The sequence below is a fragment of the Eulemur rufifrons genome, chromosome 6, assembly GCF_041146395.1.
Source record: "Eulemur rufifrons isolate Redbay chromosome 6, OSU_ERuf_1, whole genome shotgun sequence".
In the NCBI taxonomy this organism is placed as follows: Eukaryota; Metazoa; Chordata; class Mammalia; order Primates; family Lemuridae; genus Eulemur; species Eulemur rufifrons.
The window spans coordinates 61,185,080-61,206,065 of record NC_090988.1 but is presented as its reverse complement, the minus strand read 5'-3'; the positions used below and the strand labels follow the sequence as shown (position 1 = coordinate 61,206,065).

The following is a 20,986-nucleotide window of genomic DNA, read 5'->3' as shown; positions in this document are numbered from 1 at the left end:
AAGACTTCAAGGCCAAATACAGTAGCACAAAAATAAATGGGACTTAATTAAACTAAAAAGCTGCACAGCAAATGTTATTTTTAGTTAACACATTTTGCTGTGATTCAGTCTGCTAAGTTTTTACCAGAATGAATTCCACAACTCAACTACATTTTTGGGTCTTTCTTGCAGCTAGATGCAGGGGAATGTGGACCTTCCAGATCTAGTTCCCTAAAAATAAACTCCTCTGCTCCATGCTCACACTCTCTTTATTCTCTTCTCTGTCTACCAAATTCAGAGGAGTCAGTTGAGAAGTCTGAGAACCAAGAAAATGGCAGACCCAGGTGGAAGCTGGGTCTTTGAACGGGCACTCACAACATTGAACTGTGAATGAGCAAGAAACACGATTTTAGTGTATTAAGCCTATAATAAACATTTCTTAATTTATTATAGGCTATTAGGTAGTTAGCCTACCCTGACTAATGCAAATGGGGTGCTTCAATAACAGAATTCCAAAATATGAAGCCCTGGCTTACCAGTCAAATTGCAGGAAACAAGAAAACTGATTTCAAAGGCTGGGAAGATGGTGACCCATGTTGTGAAAATAACAAAAATTTTTGGTAGTCTGACCTGTGATAATTTGAAAAGCAAGTAGCCTATAGCTTTAGGAGTGATTGGAAATTTCTCAGTTGAACAGATCCACTCAGCCTTGTGACAGAGACTAGATTAAGGATGTGATTTCAAATGAACTCAGTATATCGACCATTAAATTAGAGGGCTATGAAGTTAAGAAAGCAAAGAAATACTTCTTGAGCGTTGTGACTGGGAAAGGATTTGGAGAATGATTATTGGCACATGGAATCAAATGGGAGCAGAAATCTAAGTTCGTTTGGGAATTGTATTTACAAACAAACACCAGCCAGAACTAAAAACTCTGATTGTTAGAATCAAGTTAGAAAACAACTTTTGGGAGGAAAGAAAAGCAATATAACAAAGAGATACCTGCACCCCCATGTTTCTTGCAGCACTATTCATAATAGCCAAGATATGGAATCAACCCAAGTGTTCATCAACAGATGAATGGGTTAAAAAAATATATACACAATGTGATACTCTTAAACTATAAAAGGAATGAAATCCTCTCATTCTAGGCAACATGGATGGAACTGGAAGATGTTGTTAAGTGAAATAAGCCAGGAACAGAAAGTTAAACACTGTAGGTTCTCATTCATATGTGGAAGCTAAAAAAAAGAGTTGATCTCATAGAAGTAAAAAGTAGAACAGAGGATATTAGAAGCTGGAAAGGGTAGCAGGGGTGAGGGACACAAAATTATATTTAGATAGGAGGAACAAGTTCTGGTGTTTTATAGCACTATAGGATGACTATAGTTAATAATATATATTTTCAAGTAGAAGAGAGGATTTTGAACATTCCCAACACAAAGAAATGATAAATGTTTGAGATGATGGATATACTAATTAGCCACGATCATTACAGATTGTATCAAAACATTACTGTGTACCCCATAAATATGTACAATTATGTGTCAACACATTTTTTTTAATTTAAGAAAACAATTTTTGGGATCCTAAGCTTATGCCAGCAGGAAGCAGACTAAAGCTGTGCCACCCCCAAGGAGGGCATACTCCCTAACGTCCACTTCAAATGTGGCCAAGAAAGATTATATACAGTGAACGGCCACAGAGAACAGTGGACATGGGAGTTTCTCCCAGGAAGTGGAATCAGAATCTAATCAAGGGTAGGTGACCATGGGAGGCAGAATTTCTAGAAAGGCCCTCCAAAGATGTCCCACTCCAATCTTTGGAGCCTTTGAATATGAGCTATCACTACTGTTACTATGTTGCGTACATAGTATGGTTGACCTTAAGATGGGGAGATTATCCACCTAGACCCAAGGTAATCTCACGAGCCTTTAAAAGCAGAGCACTTCCTCTGGATAATGGTAGTTGTGGAAGGCAAAGAGATTAGAAGTATGAGAAGGACTCTGTGTGTCATCACTGCTTTGAAAATGGAAGGGGCCTTAGGAGCAGAGAATGGACTCCAGCTGACAGTCAGCAAGAAAACATGGACCTCATTCCTACAACTTCAAAGAAAAGAATTCTGCCCACAACCTGAATGAGCTTGGAAGTGGATTCCAAGTAAGAGCCCAGCCCAGCTAGCACCTTGATCTCAGTCTTGTGAGACCAAGCTGAGCCCACCTGGACCTCTGACATAGAGGAACTGTGAGATAATAAATGCTATTATTTTAAGATGATAAGTCTGTGGTAATTTTTGTTTGTTTGTTTTTTAGCTGTTCATAAAATTCTTTATTGCTAAACAGGGTGTATTTTCAAATTGTAACACGATATTTATAAATAATGAAATATAAAAGGTTACTTAATGTGATTAAATAACATTTACAAAACACTGTCTTGAGAATTATAGTTTGATGAGTTTTTTTTCATTCCAAAGTATTACGGGAGTACAGATATTTTTGGTTACATGAATTGCTTTTATCATGCTTGAGACATGATTATAAGTGTGCCCCTCACCCTGTGGTAATTTCTTAATGGTAATAGAAAATGGATATAATGGCTTTTATAATGTCCCTTCACTGGTATTCCAGAAATACCATGGCTGGTGATTTTTGTGCTCCCCATTCTTCCCCTTTACACATGCGAGTTTTTGTTGAGATCATCCAGGTCCTTCTCCACCATGATATTTAGGGAGTATTATATAACCTTTTTGGTTGATAGATCACCACACCACAAAGTGCCACAGCTGGACCTGATAGGGAACACTCAGAGATCATGGACTTTGAGCTGGGTGGGACCTTGGATCATCTCCCTTGAGAACAGAGTACTGTATTCTACATGTGGGAGGAATAGTGAACCCTGTATTGGGTGATCAGAAGGCACACTGTGGCAGGACTGCTATGTGTTCACCAAATCATTTTTCCTTTTACTCCTGGGCACAAAGCTAGATTACAACTCCTTTGCGGTTAGTGCAGTTAGGTGGGAACATGTGACAAACTTCTGATAGAATATTGGTGAAAGTGGTATAGCTGCTTCCCAGGCCTGGGCCCTAAAGCAATCTCCAGCGTGATCCTCTGAACTCTCTTTGGTTGCTGCCTTGATGGGAAGATCTTGGGGAAAACTTGGAGGTGATGGCAAAGCTACACAGGGATTGATGGAAGGAGTCTCAGCCTACAGATAACTGTGTGTGGCAGAATCCCCCCAACACACACACCCCACTGTCACCACCATCACCCACAACCACTACCACCCATCAGCCATTGGATTGTGACGTGAGAGAAATAAACTTTTAATTTGTTAAGCCATTAAGATTTGGAGTTGTTTGGTATAGCAGTTAGAGTACACTGACTAATACATTTGCCTATATATGTATTTTTAGATAACTGATCCCTAGAATATCAAGTACCATAGAATTATATTGCTATGTTATTTTTAAGTTCATATAATTCAACTCCCGTCTTTGACAGATGATAAAACTGAGGCCCAGAGAAATTAACTGACTTGCTCAAAGTCACAAAGATAATTAGTGTTAGAACTGAAACTAAAATTTAGATATTACCCCCAGTCTGGTACTCTGAGTGATACCGCATTTCCTTCCTTCATGACACATTTCAAAGTTTCTACTCCATTTAAATTTGTATTTGCATATATCAGATTAAACATAACTTTCAATCTTGTTTTCCATATTCAGGGAACAAGAAAACTGGCCTGAATATTCCAGGCTTCCTGCTCTCTTTTGAAACTTGACTATTCTCTTCATTTTCATTTTTCAAATTTCTCCTCTAATTCTACAACTTTCTTCTTCAATTACTTTGTTCTCCTTGATTGCAGCACAAGCTGTTATTTCAGAAGTGGACAGAACTGCTGATTCCTTTTCTGTATCCTGAACACTGTTTCTCAAAATGGTCAAGGGAGATTATCTGGCAATATTTTCTTTATAGCTCTCCACTTTGGCTTTTAGCTTTTGGCAACAAACTTTTCAGAAGCTCATCTTGTGTGAGAGGCCTAGAAGCTGAGACTGGGCATATTCATACTTGACAAGAAACCCAGCAAGTTCCAATCAAGAATTTTCAATCACATCCCAATGATCGCTTAACTTCTCTCAACAGGGGTTTTCAAAAAAATAAGATTTTTTCTTCCAGAAACTCATTATTAAGCATCAATATAATCAGCAGACTCCCTTTATCCAACAGATGCCCCTCTAGCAATTTGTTTCTGAAATTTAGGTACCCTTCTCATTTCTTATAAGCTATTTCTCCTATCCAAAGCTGTGCCCTCTGTGATTCATTTTTTTCCCTTTCTATCTTTGTTCCTTCTTTCTTTTTGTAGTAATTTAACAAATGCTTGAGAGCCAGCTCTCTTTTGGGAATGGTGCTAGGCTTTAAGGATAATTGTGAAGAGCACATGATTCCTGCCTCTGTCTGCTGGTACCACGATAATAGAGTCACACGTGTTTCTGAGATACTAGGAGCCTAGGGCTGTGCTCACCCAAGTAATGAGGTCTGTATTGGAGATCTTTAAGCACTATTTTCCTGGTCTCTTAGAAGTTTTCTGTTTTGTGTTGAACAGGTTCTCTTTTTGTTAGTGGTGTTTTTCACACAGTTATCTAACTTGATGATCAATACTACTTATATAAAAAAGAACTAGTTATCCATACACCATTCCTATAAAAGACTTTTGTTTTGGAGAAAACTTACAAGCTTTTTGTTTTTTTGGAGACAGAGTCTCGCTCTGTTGCCCGGGCTAGAGTACCATGGCGTCAGCGTAGCTCACAGTAACCTCAAACTCCTGGGCTTAAGCAATCCTTCTGCCTCAGCCTCCTGAGTAGCTGGGACTACAGGCATGTGCCATCATGTCCAACTAATTTTTTCTATATATTTTTAGTTGTCCAGATAATTTCTATTTTTAGTAGAGATGGGGTCTAACTCTTGCTCAGGCTGGTCTTGAACTCCTGACCTCGAGCGATCCTCCCACCTCAGCCTCCCAGAGTGCTAGGATTACAAGTATAAGCCACCACGCCTGGCTGAAAACTTACAAGCTTTTGCTCAAGACATTGCTCACCAGCCAGAACTCCATAATTACCATGCAGGGCAAACCACTGAAAACCCATCTGGGAAAACATAGAGTGCACTCTGCACAGCACAGTTATACCTCACATTCATCAAGTGAGAAAGGCAGAATCTAAATTCGAGTATTGGTCTATCAGAATGTTAGAAAAGTTATTATATAAAGAAACTGTGGTGATTACTATTGAAAAGTCAAAAATCTCTTTGTAAAATGTAAAATGAATAATTTTGTAAATTTCTCCCCAGTTTTTATTTGTAAATATGAATTTTTATATGTGCCTGGTTTCTTTGAAAAGAGAATCACCTGTAGTGGTGTGGAGATTTAGAATGTCTAAAAGAAGACCCCAAGGAAGGCATGAAGGTTCTGGACTTGGTATTTAAATGGGCATTTACTCTCATGAGCTTCAGCATCACACCCCAGAGATCACAAGGCAGCTGGGAGGGAAAAGAAAATCACTGGTTGGGGGAGGAAAGGAAGCACAGCCTATGCTCAAAATCCCTTAGGGACAGAGACATTTCTAGGACTATGAGAGCTGTCCAGAAAGTATCCAGCCATTGTTAGTATAACGAGAATGGTTACATGGCTGGATACTCTCGGGACAGCCCTCATAATGAATGAGCTCCACCGGCAATAACAATGAATGGTGTGAGAACTGAGCTGGTGGGGGAGGGGGAGTGGCAGGGAATATGGGAATTGGGAAAACCTTCAGCAGTTCACACTGTGCTATCTGCCTTCCTCATTTGTGTGCTCTCTGAGTCAGCATTAGCTAAATTTTCCAGAAAGCCATCCACAAAGTACAGCCTGGGCGTTCAAGGGACGTCACTCATTTCCCCCAGTGACCTTGACAAGTCAGAAGCTTGAAAGCAGGGAAATCCGGATGTCTCAGTTGTGAAGTGGAGCAGTGTGAGCCTCAACAGATTTCCAGAACTCTCCATCCAGACCAGAGATTGAGCATCTGCCTCTCATACTGCCAGTGGCCATCTGGGGTGCCTCCCTGGCTCTAAGGGGTTGGCACAATGGCCAAGGGCTTCAGCCTGGTGTTGTTTCTTGCTTTCATCTGGACCACGAGGCTCCTGGTCCAAGGCTCTCTCCGTGTAAAAGGTAGGTTTCTCACCAGGTTTCCAAACTGCTAAGGCAAAGCAAGATCTTGCAAACTGTCCTAAGCCTACTAAGCTCTTGACTATGAATTACTGGGAATGAGTGTGACCCTCAAAGTCAACGCCAAGTCTAATTAGTAGTATTGCTCTGCCAGAGATGTTTTCACCATATTGTCAGCTTCACCAAAATGATTTGCATTTTCCTTTAGGTCATCTGGACTTTTATTCTTGATTATGGAATATTTTTAATGAGAATATCTTGAAATAAACCATTGAAGAGAAATAATTTGTTTTTAAAAGGGTTTTATTGAAGAAGGAAACCATGATTGTTAAAAATCTAAAGCAATCACTAAGCCTGAGAATAATGAGTAACTTTCAGTAAATGTTGGCCTACTTTATTTTTGTTTTGGGGAGTGTCAGCATAATTATTTTAATTTCAATTTTACTATACTATAAATGGATTGCAACATTTTTAATATGCAGTAAATAGCAAATTGACTGAAAAAAATCTGTGAAAATATGAGTTTGAAAATTAAACCATCAGCTCCCTACCAAAAGAATGACTTAAAGTGATTTCTGGGCTTTTGAGATGCCTAAATGGAAAACCTAATTCTGCACTGTCGACAAAAAATTGTAACCACAAATCACTCACTGCAGCTCTGGGCAAATGAAAATCTCAGCACTTTAAAAGGAAAATTGTATGTTCCTATACTGGAATATGCCCTGAGATATAAAATATGTTGGAAACAGATATCCAGACTTGATTTATATATTATTGTATTAAATTTTATAGGGGAGGTTAGAGTTATATGACTGAGTCTTTTTACATACCAGAACTGTTACTTTAAATAAGTTTGATCCTCTTTGAAACCCTCTGGGGAGACTATTTACTTTTCCGCACAATGCTGCCATTATTTAAACTATTTTGGAAATTGTTCTTTGACAATGACTCTATCACACTCTTTGGACTATCCTCAATAATGGCAAAAAATTTCCCAAGGAAATTAAATTTTTGGAGACAGCCAAAAGTTATTATAACCATGATTGTGGAATAAGGTGGCTGATGAAGGTGAGTGAATGGGGATGGGAACTATTTTTGAGGGCAAATTATATAGAGATCCAGAGGTAGGTGTATATATACAATTTCACTTAGTCCTCTCAAGAAGACATTTTATAGATGAAGAAACAGGCTCAGTGAGGCCAAGGGACTTGCCCAAAGTCATGCAGTCAGTAAATTATAACACTTTGTTTTAAATTCATCTCTGATTTCTAAGCATATAGTATTATCTGATATTATATACATATATCTGATTCCTAAGCATATTCTATTTCTACTATGTTTTCCATTTCCTAAGAAATCTTAATAAAGGGGTTATTAGAGTACCCCTTGGATTCCTGCTTCCTCGTTTTATCCCTAAATGAAATAGAAAAGCATAAAATGACTAATATCTGATGACTTCCTACTGGACCCAGCCTCTACTAGTTACAAATTATCTAATTTAATTCTGAAAAAAAATCATGTGAAGAAGATATAGCCATCCCCATTTTTCAGATGAGAATGAGGACTTGCCCGACATCCCAGCAGCCAGTTAACGATAGAAAAACCTAGGCCCAAAGCTAGGCCTAGTCACCAAGAATACTCTCATGATATTTAGAGTAAAAATGAAGTATGATGAGAGAGTAGCAGGACTACTTTATAGTGTGATAAATAAACCTTCTCAATTCCCAAAGCAGCAACCATAAGAGATCAGAGCAATAGAAAGGTCTTGCAATAAAGGAGCCACATTCCAGGATAAATAGTGTGTTCAGAGAGTTCAGCCTAGTTTTGTGTGTGTGTGTGTGTGTGTGTGTGTGCGCGCGCACGCGCGTGTGTGTTCGGTCCCCTGTAGCACAGTGCAAGGCCGAACAGTGTCATAGTCAAGGAACTGGGGTTCACAGATGGGTGCAGTGGCACACATCTATAGTTCCTGCTACCTGGGAGGCTGAGGCAGGAGCATCGCTTGAGCTCAGGAGTTTGAGACCAGCGTGGGCAACACAGTGAGACCTTGTCTCTCAAAAAACAAAAAAAAAAAACCCTGGGATTTTTAGAGTCAGGCATAATTTGGTTTGTGTCCCCAATCTGCCACCTAGTTGCTCTGTGTCCTTGGGCTTGGTAAAGTTACTTAATCTTCCTGAGCCTCAGTTTTCTCTTAAAAGAAGGTTTGGCATAGGATAACATCAACAGATGATAAGTGTTGAAATTATAGCTGATAGTAACATCAATATTGATATTGGTGTAGGTATTAGTGTCAGTACCTATGGACATAAAAGGCTGCTCTGTCACCCCAGTTGCAAACACTAATATTGGGGTGCTGATTCTCTGGTCTCTCTTGGTGAGAGCAAGGTCTGGAAGCAAACATTGCCATCCGAAAATACCATACATTATGCACACATCCTTTTCCCCAGCCCCTGCTCCAGAATACAACAAGGTCACATGGAGGACTTGTAGAAATGCTCCCTCAGTATTTGCAGAAAGAAACTTCCTTTAAATACCAGCCTAGGAAGTGGTCAAAGCATTTGACTGGGTGGCCAATACTCAGCCCTGTGTATAAGCAATTACTTGGGAGATTTAAACACCCTTTATGGACTTTCATGGATGAAGCCCAGTAGGAATAATGTACTGAAATACAATGCAACTTGGCAATTTCATACAAGTCCACAAATCCCAGAACCTAGAGGAAAAGGGTCAAAAGAATTCCCAAACCCATTAGATTTTGAGTAGAAATATTATTCACATCTTACCTGTTCCACTGCCTCAGCTTCCCCAGGGAAATCAGTCATTAGCAGACTAAAACTAAAATACTTTAAAGATAACAATGATAATATGTTATCTATGATTTATTGAGTACCTATTATGTGTGGCAGGCACTATGCTAAGCATTTTTATTAGAATTTACTCATTTAGTTTCACCACACCATGCAGTAGATATTGTTACTCTCTTCATTGTATGAATCAGGAAACTGAAGCTCAAAGAGATGAATTATCTAGCCTAAAATCACAGAGCTAGCAAGCGACGTAGAAGCCCAGGTCTGACTCTACTTCCTTTATTTAGTTTTTCTGGCGTCTAAGTTTCACTGCCCTGCTCCTCCAGGAACTTCTGAGTAAGCCTGCCCCCCAATGGTCAGGGAAGACCCGGAACTAAGAGCACTCACATTCTGTCATAACAAGTACATTTTCAGCCCATCTCAGAAATAGTGATGTGCCCAAACCACATTGGTTTGGAGCATTATTAACTATTCTATTAACCAGCGCCCTGAATTCTATCTTTCTCAAAATGTCAGATGCTTCATTTTACAGACTCCAAAAGGGTTTGCAGCAACTGCATCATCTAGTCTCCACCCCAGGAACTGGTAGCCGAAGCCCCACCTGTGATGAACAAGGCACCTAAATGCAGTGGGATAGGATGAACTTCTATGAAGTGAGATTTACAGATCGGACCAGAGCAAACATCCGTCCAACTTAGCAGGCTGTCCTTGTGGGATATATGTGGACTGTGTCCTGTTATTTCTAAACCCCAATCCCAGCCAGCCAGACCTCATTGCTGCAAGATGATAATGCTCTCTAGGAAGGAGAGCCTGAATGCTGGGAACAAGGACAGCAGCAAACTGAGGACCCATGTGATTCCTTTGCAGATCTTTCCATAACGCTGCCATGCAGAATTGTGGGGATCACCCTTGTGAACAAAAAGGTAGGCCAGCAGCTGAATTTCACAGAAGCCAAGGAGGCCTGCAGGCTGCTGGGAATGACTTTGGCCAGCAGAGGCCAGGTCGAAGCGGCATTGAAGGCTGGCTTTGAGACTTGCAGGTGAGAAACAGCTAGATTCACTATCACTGCTGGAGCTCTTTTGCTCTGTGTTCTTGTTTAGCAGTAGAGATGATGCCTTCTAATCATTTGTCTGTTCAGCTAGTGATTATTCTTTTACAGCTATGGATGGGTTGAAGACAAATTCTCAGTCATCCCTCGGATTCTCCCAAACCCCAAGTGTGGGAAGAATGGAATAGGCGTCCTGATTTGGAGAGCTACAGTTAGCCAAAGGTTCGGGGCCTATTGTCACAACTCATCTGGTAAGTTAGATCTGTAGGCTTCCCATGTGGCATGTTTTCTCTGGGTATCTCTAGCTCTGTGACCCGTCTGGGAAGAGTAACCCTGAGCTGCAGCAGAAGCAATCATGGCAATGGTCATCTGATTCTCCCAAGACTGTCTCTCTGGCTAGGCTAGAGGTGGCAACGTGCCTCTCTGGGGGAAAAGTTAGGAAAAATGTAACTGAATGGCAACCCAGGGAGAGAGCACAGGGACAGGGCATTCAGGAGGCTCAATTACTACCGCCACTACCCGAATCCTACAAGATAATCAGGACGAAGGGAAGAAAAATGTACAAATGTAAGTAATGCATCCACTGTGGACAAAGCGATGTACAGTTCTCCCTCAGTATCCGTTGGGCTGTTGGTTCCAGGGTCCCCTCAGATACCAAAATCCGAGGATACTCAGGCCCCTGATATAAAATGGTGTCATATTTGTACATAACTTATGCACACCCTCCTGTATACTTTAAATTGTTTCTAGATTACTTATAATACATAATACAATGTAAATGGTTGCTATACTGTATTGTTCATTTATAGTATTTTTTTTCAAATATTTTCAATCTGCGGCTGGTTGAATCCGCCTATGCAGAACCCCAGGACATGGAGGGCCAACTGTACTAGATGATCTCACTGAAAATGACAACTTCCCTGTGAAGTGCGTTTACTATCCCCATTTTGCAGATAAAGAAACTTAGCTCAGGAGACATAAGTACATTTGCCTAAGGTCGCATTACTGTAAAGGTTCAAACTCAGGTCTAACCCTGAAACCATGCTCTTTCCATGGTCCCACATTCCTCTTTAGGAGAGGAAATTCACATGCTACCTTTGACATTTTTAAGAACAAGACCCAATCTCCATTTTATGAAGGAAGAGATCAAAGCCTAGAGAATAGGACTCATTTACTCATGGCTATGCAATCATCTCATTAACCTTGCTTAGGGAGCCAGGCTGCCTTAGTCCAAGTGCTTTACCTAAGTAATTGCTCAGCAAATTTTCTCTTACTAAATACTCTCTTGTTCTCAGTTTGTCTGAGTACCCTGTCTGATTTATTACTCTTCACACATACTCATATATCTGACCTTCTAAAGGTTAGGCAGCTGAGCATTCATACAAAGGATAGATTTCAAAATCCTTCTCTGAGATCCAAGAGACAAATGTGCACCAGCCTGTCCCGGGAAGGCAATATAGGATCCAAGCAGGTCTCTGAATCAGAGGGCTTCCGCACAGAAAAGGCCCTTGGAGATAACTTTGCCCAATTCTCTCACTTCACGGATGAAACAGTTACAATTCAGAAAGGGGGTTTAGCTTGTTCAAAGTCCTACAGGCAGCTAGTGGCAGAGTCAAGGCTGGAACATAGGGCTTCTTCCAACATGTTTTCACGATTCCCCTTCCTTCTCTGCCTCTTTGTCCTGTCATCCTTGGCTGGGGAATTGGTGATTTACATGCCTGCTTATCTCACAGCTAGCCTGTGCCTGTCAAGTGGCCTTGCCTTTTATCTGCCTAGCCTTCCTGCCAACTGTCACTGTGATGCTGTGGTAGCCAGCCCTCCGGACTAAACAAAAAAGAGCCAGGGGAGAGGGCTTGGATTTGTCTATTTCCTCATGGTTTCATTTAACTTGTACTCCCACCATCTGTATTTCCTATATACCGAAAGTTGGGTCTAGAGGCTTAATTAATCTCATGTTCAATATTTTTTGCCAAAAATGCTTCATAGATGATATTGTGCACTTTGGATCACATCACAACAGAAGGCACTTAATGTTACTATGTCTCACTCTTAGTTATGCTAATTTTGATTATTTGATTAAGGTGGTGACTGCCAGATCTCTCTAATGAAACTATAATATAACAATATATCGTCCCCTGTGAAATTAGTAGGGTAATCTATAATGTGATATTTTCACACCATACAAATATCCTGACCCCCAGTGAACTATAACCTAGTCGTTTAATCAGCCACTGATGATCCTTACTGGAATTAGCTATTATATGGGGTGCTGCAAAACAGTGATTTTTCTAAATCTGTCCTTCCTTCTACATTTATTAGATGGCATCTTTGATGAAGAATCTCTTTCTCTCTGTGTCTCTCTCTCTCTCTCTCTCTCTCTCACACACACACACACACACACACTCTCACCTTTTCCCTCCCCCTTATATTACCATGGGCACATGCATATTACTTATTCAATATGTTATAATCAATTTTACAATTATTATTCTTTTATTTTTTGGCTGCTTGAATTGTCCTGAATCTGGCAAATGGGAGCCCATTTTAGTTGACTTTTGTATCCTTTATCCCATGAGGTTTTGGGCAATTCCTGGCACAATAACATGTCCCAGACTCACTTTGTACTTTCTCTGCCCCAGATGTGGAATCAGCCTCGTGTTTCTCCAAGGAGTGTCCTGGTTCTTTTTCATGGGGAATGTTAATTAGAAACCAAGATTTGGATCCAAGTAGTTCTCTTTACTACTGGAGTTTTCATTGCTTCTCAGTCCTTTTCAATAGACAGCTAATAAGTTATAGATGTGTGTGTGTGTGTGTGTGTGTGTGTGTGTATGAGTTTATACTGGTTTTCCAACTCAAATTTAACAATTCAAGTTTTTTCTTAGTTTATTTTATATTAGTATCTCTTCTCTTATATTGAAAATCTTAGTTCCTAATAAATAATAATATATTTTCTTATCTTACAACAGTTTCAAAATTTGAAAACATTACTAGGAATAATAAACCTACTGAGTGAAATTTAAGATGTCTTTCCATATCTTTTAGTCCTTAGAAGATATCCTTCTAAGTACAGAGAATTGTGTGTAAAAGTGACTTCAAAAAATTTGCTACTCTATATAGTTATATTATCATTTTGAAATAAATTAGGTTTATTTGCTTCTATTTGTGATCAATTTTAGGGTTTGACTTTTGTCCTATTTTTATTTTTTTGAATAGCTAAAAAATGTACATGGCTCAATGGTCCAAAGCGTACTTTCTTCAAAGTATATTCAGAGAAGTCTTATTCCCATCCCTTCTGAACCGTTTCCACCCATCATTTTCACTCATTTCTGGTTTCTCCCTCTGTGTTGCTTTGTGTACAAAGGGAAGTGTGTATCTCTGTGTTGTCTCATTTCCCCTTCTTATAAAAACTAGCATACCATATACACTGCTTTGCACATGGCTTTTTCCACTTAAGTCCTAGAAATTACTCAATACCAGTTCATTGGGACATTTCTCATTCTTTAATGGCTGCATATACCGCACTGGGTGGCTGTATCATTGTTTATTCAACCAGTCCTCTCTGATGGACTTTTAGCCTATTTTTCAATCTTTTTCTATTCTACAGAATGCTAAGGTGTATAACCTTGAACATGTTGTTTCATATCCATCATATCCATGGAGATATCTCATCAGGATAGAAGCCTAGATGTTCAAAACGTTTGTGCCAGTGTGTGTGTTGGCATCTTGGTGAGGATCAGAGTTCCCTAACTGTCATCCTAATGCTAATCCTAAACTTACCCTAATTTTTTTTATAATTTCCTTTTTAATTGCTCTCTTGTGAAGTTTTGAGGACCCGAGTAACCCTAACCCTAACCCTGATCCTAAACCTTACCGTGATTATCTTTCTCATTGCTATCTTTGCAAGGTTTGGGGATCCAAATAACCCCACCCCTAATCCTAACTTTATTTTTTTATTGGTTTGTGAGGTTTGGGAACCAAAGTGCTGTTAATACTCTGCACACACCATTTGTTTCAGCTGTTTCCTCTGCCACAATGCCCACTCTCTTCATCACCTGGCTAACTCCTACATTTTATTCTAATCTCAAGGCCAGGCACTGTGGCACACACCTGTAATCCCAGCACTTTGAGAGACCAAGGCGTGAAGATCGGTTGAGGCCAGGAGTTCGAGGTTACAGTGAGCCATGATCACATCTCAAGTGCCATCTGCTTCAGAAGCCTTTCCATACCCCTCACCCCTGTCTATCCTCTGGAACTCCAGCCACACTCTGTGCTTAGTATCTATCAGAGCACTCAGCACATCTAGAGAAATTGTGTTTGTGGTTTGGAAGGGGAGGAACACCAGACCCTAACACTTCCAGGTGACCAACACTGTGCCCTCGACCAGTTAGGGACCACAGGACCAGACTACTGTTGCTCCCTCATACCGTGGGAGGCCACATGTATAAACAGAAAGGCCAAGGAAATGAATCCTTGCAGATCTTATCTATCATACCCAGACACTATGAGAGGCCCTAGACATTTACTGTCTCATTAGTTATGAGTAAAATGACACCTGTGTGTCATTTCTACTTTCAGGAGAAGTAACTGATGCTTAGCATGTACCTTGCCTGCGGTCACAGCCAATAAGGGATAGAGCCAGGATTTAAACCTTGAGCTAACTGCATGGAGCCATGCTGTTCCAGTGTAGCATCTTCCATGCTGATGACCACACATCAGTCACATACAAGCCTGGGCTGGGCCCTGGGCATCAGTATTCTTTAGAAGCTTCCCAGATGATTCTAACCTGCAGCCAGGGTTGAGAATCACTTCTCCCTAGAAGATCTCTAAGATCCAAGTTTTAGGATCCCAGGCACTTCTGAAATTCTCCTATTTCTGTGCAGTTACCATAACAGCCTTGTTTGCTCCTGGATTGTACTCTCTCCTGTCCACATTTCATCGTCCATGCATCTCCACTGGTAATTACTTCACTCCCCTGCTCCATAGCCTTGGGTGACTTCCCATTTAAGAATATGATGTAAGTTGTAAGCAGTTTTGCACACAAAAGTGGACATATATGAGAACATTTGTATATAATTTGGGAAATTTGTGGACCCCTGTTGAAAATTCCCTCTCCTACAGAATCAGTTCCAAATTCTTTAACATAGCAATTATGAACCTTGATATCTAGGCTCCAACCTATCTTCTCAGTCTCATCTCCCACTTGCAGTCTTTCCTATCCCCCATCACACACACACACCCTACATTCCAGCCACACTGTGCTCCTTGCCATTTTTCTAACATGACTACACTTTCAAACTTCTGGATTTTTAGATCATGCTATTCCTATTGCCTGGGATATTCTGTTCCTTCCCCTAGATGAGCTATTGTCCTCTTTCAGTCATTTGACCTTCTTATTCATCAAATGAGCTGAGTTCATTCAACTCTGGCTCTTGAACTTTCTGTTCTCTTTACTTTGAATGATCTTACACTAGATCTTCAATGACTGGCTACTTTTCATCATTCAGGTCTCAGCTTGAGTATCACCTCCCCAGGAGACCATCTCTTATCACCCTATCCAAAGTATCCTCCACGCCTACCACTTTAATCTGTATCCTCTTTAATTTTCTTTTCGACATTTATCATCTTCTGAAATTTCTGGCTTATTTATTATTTTTTAAAATGATCTCTATCCTTCCAACAGCATGAAAGCCTTTTAAGGGACTTTGTCTTGTTTGCACCATGTCCCTAGCACCTAGAACAGTGCCTGGCACAGAGCTGGTACTCCATAAACATTTGATGAATGAACACATTAATCCCCCATACTCTGCCCAAATGCCCTCTCATCTGAATTCCCAGTGATCTCCACCTACCCTTATCAAAATGCTTCCTCTGTCCTCCTGGAAGCAGGAACCATGCCCCCCCCCCTTTTTTTTTTTTTTTTTTTTTGTATTTTCAGTTCTCCACATAGTATATTGAATTCAGTATGTTTTTCCCAGATACTTAGAATTTTCATTTTTCTGAGGGAAGAACTTAGCATGTACTCCAGAATGGGAAATGTAGTTAAAAGTTTAGGGCAGAGAAAGTCAACGATGATGTCTTTTTAAATAGAGGTCTTTTCAAAGTAAAATGAACTTAAAAACAGTGCATGTGCAGTCAAAATGTTTTGTCAGTAATATCCATTACCATGAAGGTATTTAATTTAATTTTCAAAAATGAATCAGCTTAATGAAATAACTTTTTCTTTATAGCTAACATTCCAGCTGATGCTACTCACTGCCACAAATACTTAGAGATTCAAAATAGATGCAAACTCATGTTATAATATATTGCATGGCTCTGTCATTTGCTAGCTACATGACTTTGGATAAGTTATTCAATTTCTCTGAACTTCAGTGTCCTCCTGTATAAATGAGGGCTTGATAAAAGTGTTAAGTGAGATACCTATTTAAACACCTAGTGCTACGGTTGACTCAGAGTAAGATGCTCAATAAATGTTAGTTTCCTCTCTACCACATTCAACAGATTGGAAAGCAAACCTTCATTCCTCTCCTGGTCCCCCCCACTTTTTTTTGCTTCCTTTTTTTTTTTTTTTTTTATAAGAACAGAAAAATCTGGTCTCGCAGAGCTTTGTCCTGAAGTGGCACGACATACGTATATTTGGTCTTCTCATCTACTCCTTCCTTCCTTTCACTTTTCCTTCCCTCCTTAGTCATCAAATATTTATTGAGCACGTACTATGTGCCAAGCACAGTGAACATACCGTGATGACCAAGACAGATAGGGTTCCTGCTTTCAGGAAGCTCACAGTCCAGTGGGGAGCAGTGTAATGAGAACTGTGATGAGGGAAGTACATGGAGGCCCAAGAACACATGCCCAGGGACCCAATCTAGTCAACAAGTCTGCTTGAGAAAGAGATGGTCAATCTGAGACCTGAAGGATAAGTCACAGCGAGCTAACTAAAGAGGGGTAAAGAGTCTCAAAGGTGAAGAAAGCATCATAGCACACTTCTGGTGAGAGAAACCATATCAAGGAAATTCAGTATGGTAGGAGCAATGAGAGAATGACAGCAGGTGACACTGGCGATGTCAGCCGGAGCCGTGCAGTGGCACCATGCCACTGAAGCATCCGAAGGAAGGAAGTGATATGATTAGGTCTGCATTTTGTTGAGACCATTCCAACTGCAGCATGAGAGGTTGGGGGGTATTAAGTCTACAGGCAGGAAGAACAGTTAGGAAGCTGCTGCTATTCATATTTTCCTCTCCTGACAGATATTTGGACTAACTCGTGCTCTCCAGAAATCATCACCACTGAAGATCCCATATTCAACACTCAAAATGAAATACACATGACAGATTTTATTGCCAGTGACAGTACATACTCAGCATCGTCCCCTTACTCTACGCCTCCTGCCCCTGCTACTACGCGCGCTTCAGCTTCCACTTCTAATCCACGGAGAAAAAAATTGATTTGCATCACAGAAATTTATACAGAAACTAGCACCATGCCTATGGAAACTGAATCATCTAGTGAACATAAAGCGTCATTCAAGAACGAAGCTTCTGGGTTTGGAGGTAAATGCTTTCTGTGTCTGCGTTATGTGTGTGTATGTGTTTACATATTACAGACAATTCACAGTATCCAGCCTGTCTCCGGACTGGGCATTCAGGACCTGCCAAATATAAATCAAAGCTTAACGCAAACTCAACTTTCATAAAGTCATAGAACTTGAGAGCTGTAAAGAGCCTCAGTGATGAAACTAAAAATCGTGAGTATACAAGGGCTTTGCTGTTAAAAACTCAAAGAAGCAAAGAGGCTGAGGGGACCTGACATCACAAAGGGTTGCAGAGGAGGTTTTTCTCCTACACTATTGTCTCAGCCATCTGGATGGTTAAATGAGCAGCACATGCAATGTACACACGAAAGACCAACATGCCATGTCTCTGCTTCCTGCAGGTGTCCCCACAGCCCTGCTGGTGCTGGCTCTCCTCTTCTTCGGTGCTGCAGCTGGTCTTGCATACTGCTACGTCAAAAGGTGAGGTTGTTGGCACATCGCTAGCCTTGTAATCTTTGTCACCTCCCCATCTTGTGTTTTTCTAGGGTTGTACCTGGCATTTTATTGGTTAAAATGGAGATGACAGTCCTCTTATACTGTAAATTTCTCCCTCAGCTCACCTCTCCTCCCTTCCATCCCATCTTTCCTACTGTTGCAGTACATGCACATCATCTAGCCTTTAGATATTGGTCAGTGGCTATCCTTTGAAAATCAAGAAATGAACAGAAAAATGGACATCTGGGGAAAATTTATATACTTTATTTGATTTTTTCATTCCTTGGTTTTGGTAGAAGAGTTGTGAATTCAGCTTAAAGTCTGGCCTGTGAACATACTGTCCAATTTAAATGACTCCAGTAAGGTGGGGATGTGTTAATGTATTTGAACACGCATGTGTTAGCATCACTCTGAAATAAAGGGACCTAGCGTGCTGGGCCAACATGTGCTGTGGCAGACAAAGCATTAGCTATTGTAATTTGTGTTACATAGAAGTCTCTCACTTTAATGTCATGTTTATGCCTAAAGGTATGTGAAGGCTTTCCCTTTCACAAACAAGAATCAGCAGAAGGAAATGATTGAAACCAAAGTAGTAAAGGAGGAGAAGGCTGATGACAGCAACCCTAATGAGGAACCAAAGAAAACTGATAAAAACCCAGAAGAGCCCAAGAGTCCACCCAAAACTACGGTGCGATGCCTAGAAGCTGAAGTTTAGATGAGAGAGAAGTGAGAAGACACACCTGAGGCTGGTTTCTTTCATGATATGTATCCTGGCCCCAGTTGAGGAAATTATTAATAAAATGGCCAAAGAATCAGTGAAGTCCAGCCTTGGTTCCTAACTGGAATCAGCTCAGGGCTACCTTGTGACTATGGAGTTCACCAAAGAGAACTCCCTTCTTCTTAATGCAATCCTTTCTGGATCCTACCCTCCTACCTCCAAAGCTTCCCACAGCCTTTCTAGCCTGGCTATGTCCTGATAATATCCCAGTGGGAGAAAGGAGCTTTGCAAAGCACACGGATCTAAAACAGCTAATCAGTACACAGTTGTAAAAAGGCCTCCAGGCTGTCCAGGACCAGGAGAGTTGAGAGGCAAGGAGTCACTGAGACCAAGGCTTTCTCTGCTGACTCCATAGCCCAGATCCTTCCTTCAGCTCTGAAAGAGAAACACTTACAGCACCTGGCATGTCCTTCTGAACCAGGCATGAGCAAAAGGACAGAGAAGTTTAACACCCGAGAGCCATGGAGATTCCCATAACTTGACATCTAAACTCTGTAAAGCCAAAATAAACAGAGAAATAGAACGTGGCTGAGGATGCTGACAGCGTGTTGTCAGCAAGGGATATCCACATAGACAGAGTCAAAGTATTCTTCTCTGAATAAATTGAGTTGGAATCACTTTTTAGAACATACACACACTTTCTTTTCTCTGTCTCTACTGTTGCTACTATTTCCTTTAGAAAATATACTTTTACAAGAAAAAAAACTAAATGCTCTTATAAATGTCTCTTATCTGAGTTATAGAAATTGCTACTGAGGAAAATTACTGTGTTAAAAAAGTAATAAAATTCAACAAATATTTGCTGAATATCTACTATATGTCAGGTGCTGTGCAAAGAATTACATGCCATAATTGAATATTATTCATCAAAAAATTGCATATAGTAGAATGCTATCTGAAGCTAAGTTTTTTTCAGTTTTGATATCCTTAGCTTATCCACTTCCAAACTAATTTTTTTTTTGCTTGGACTAATATTATTCATTTTCCCTATTATGGCAACTATTATAACCTTAATTTATTATTAACATACCTAAGAAGTACCTTGTTACTTCACCACACCAAAATTTTTAAAATGCCATTAACAAATTTATCACTAGCTCTCCTTTTTCCAGCAACAAGAGCCTGAGAGGTGCACAAATATTTGTGCCCCCCCCAAAATAAATAAATAAAAAATTCAGAAAGTTTCTTTGCTCTCTTATTTACATAGATATATTATACTTTTCATGCAAAATTTAGATAAGGACCAGATTATGCTATATTGTTTGTAAAAGTAAAAGGAACAACTTTGGTTGTTAAAATACAAACAAATGTAAACCTCACAGTATGTACATTACCATGTTGGGTGTTCTTGCTTCAAATGGTCTCAGTTTAAGTTGGGCAACTACACACACATTAAACAATCCTTTATTTAAGATTCAGTTCCTACATTCCAATCCATTTCAGAGTTCACCAGGAGTTGGAGATTCAGAATAGCTCATCTGGCCTGTTTCTGTACTTTCTCTTTCCCTCCACATTAGACTAGGAATCATCTTGTTCCCCTCGCCTCTGTCCCCACAGCTCCATGGCACTTTTAGCCCAGAGGCTATAACCTGCTGGCATAGTCTTTTTTGGTTGGCCCACAGAGTATTATCTTCACATTTGTTTTAATTGCCAAGAATTAAACATCAAAAGATTTTTTTATGTTTACATTTCTGGGTTCCCTGTATAAATGGAAAGATCTGGAAATAGAGAACCTATATTCCCTCATAGCAATAATTACCTGATACTGAGTAGTGGCTATTTCCTCTAAGTGGAGTCTGCTCTCTCCATTTCACCACAGTCCTCGTCACCCCCTATTGTAGTCTCAAAGAAAAATAAAGATGCCATTTCTTGTGGATCTTGTAATGCTGTGGCCTCTTTCTACACCCAGCCGTGTCTGTCATGTACATGACCTTCCTGGCCCTGCAGGTCTGAGTTGGAAACTCTGGTCTGTCTGTCCTTAGGCTTTATCCCCTTCGTGCAGTTCCCAGGGAATGAAGTAGAAAAGGGGAAAGAGCCCAAGTAATGGTCTTCCCTCTGGGTGCGTCAGCTGAAAATAATCAGATCTTCCACACTATATCTCCCATCTTGTGGGCATCCACTATATATTAGGATGTTATCATCTCCTGTGA

The 20,986-nt window shown here is 40.3% G+C and overlaps 1 protein-coding gene across 1 annotated transcript; it reads left to right on the top strand.

Moving 5' to 3' along the window:
* Window positions 1-5,969: 5,969 nt before the first annotated feature.
* Window positions 5,970-20,674, top strand: LYVE1 (lymphatic vessel endothelial hyaluronan receptor 1). Its single transcript, XM_069469572.1, has 6 exons — window positions 5,970-6,183; window positions 9,852-10,023; window positions 10,144-10,283; window positions 17,280-17,582; window positions 17,965-18,043; window positions 18,587-20,674. Exons 1-6 carry the CDS (start codon window positions 6,099-6,101, stop codon window positions 18,771-18,773), a joined length of 966 nt encoding a protein of 321 aa, XP_069325673.1. The 5' UTR covers window positions 5,970-6,098; the 3' UTR covers window positions 18,774-20,674.
* Window positions 20,675-20,986: the final 312 nt, after the last annotated feature.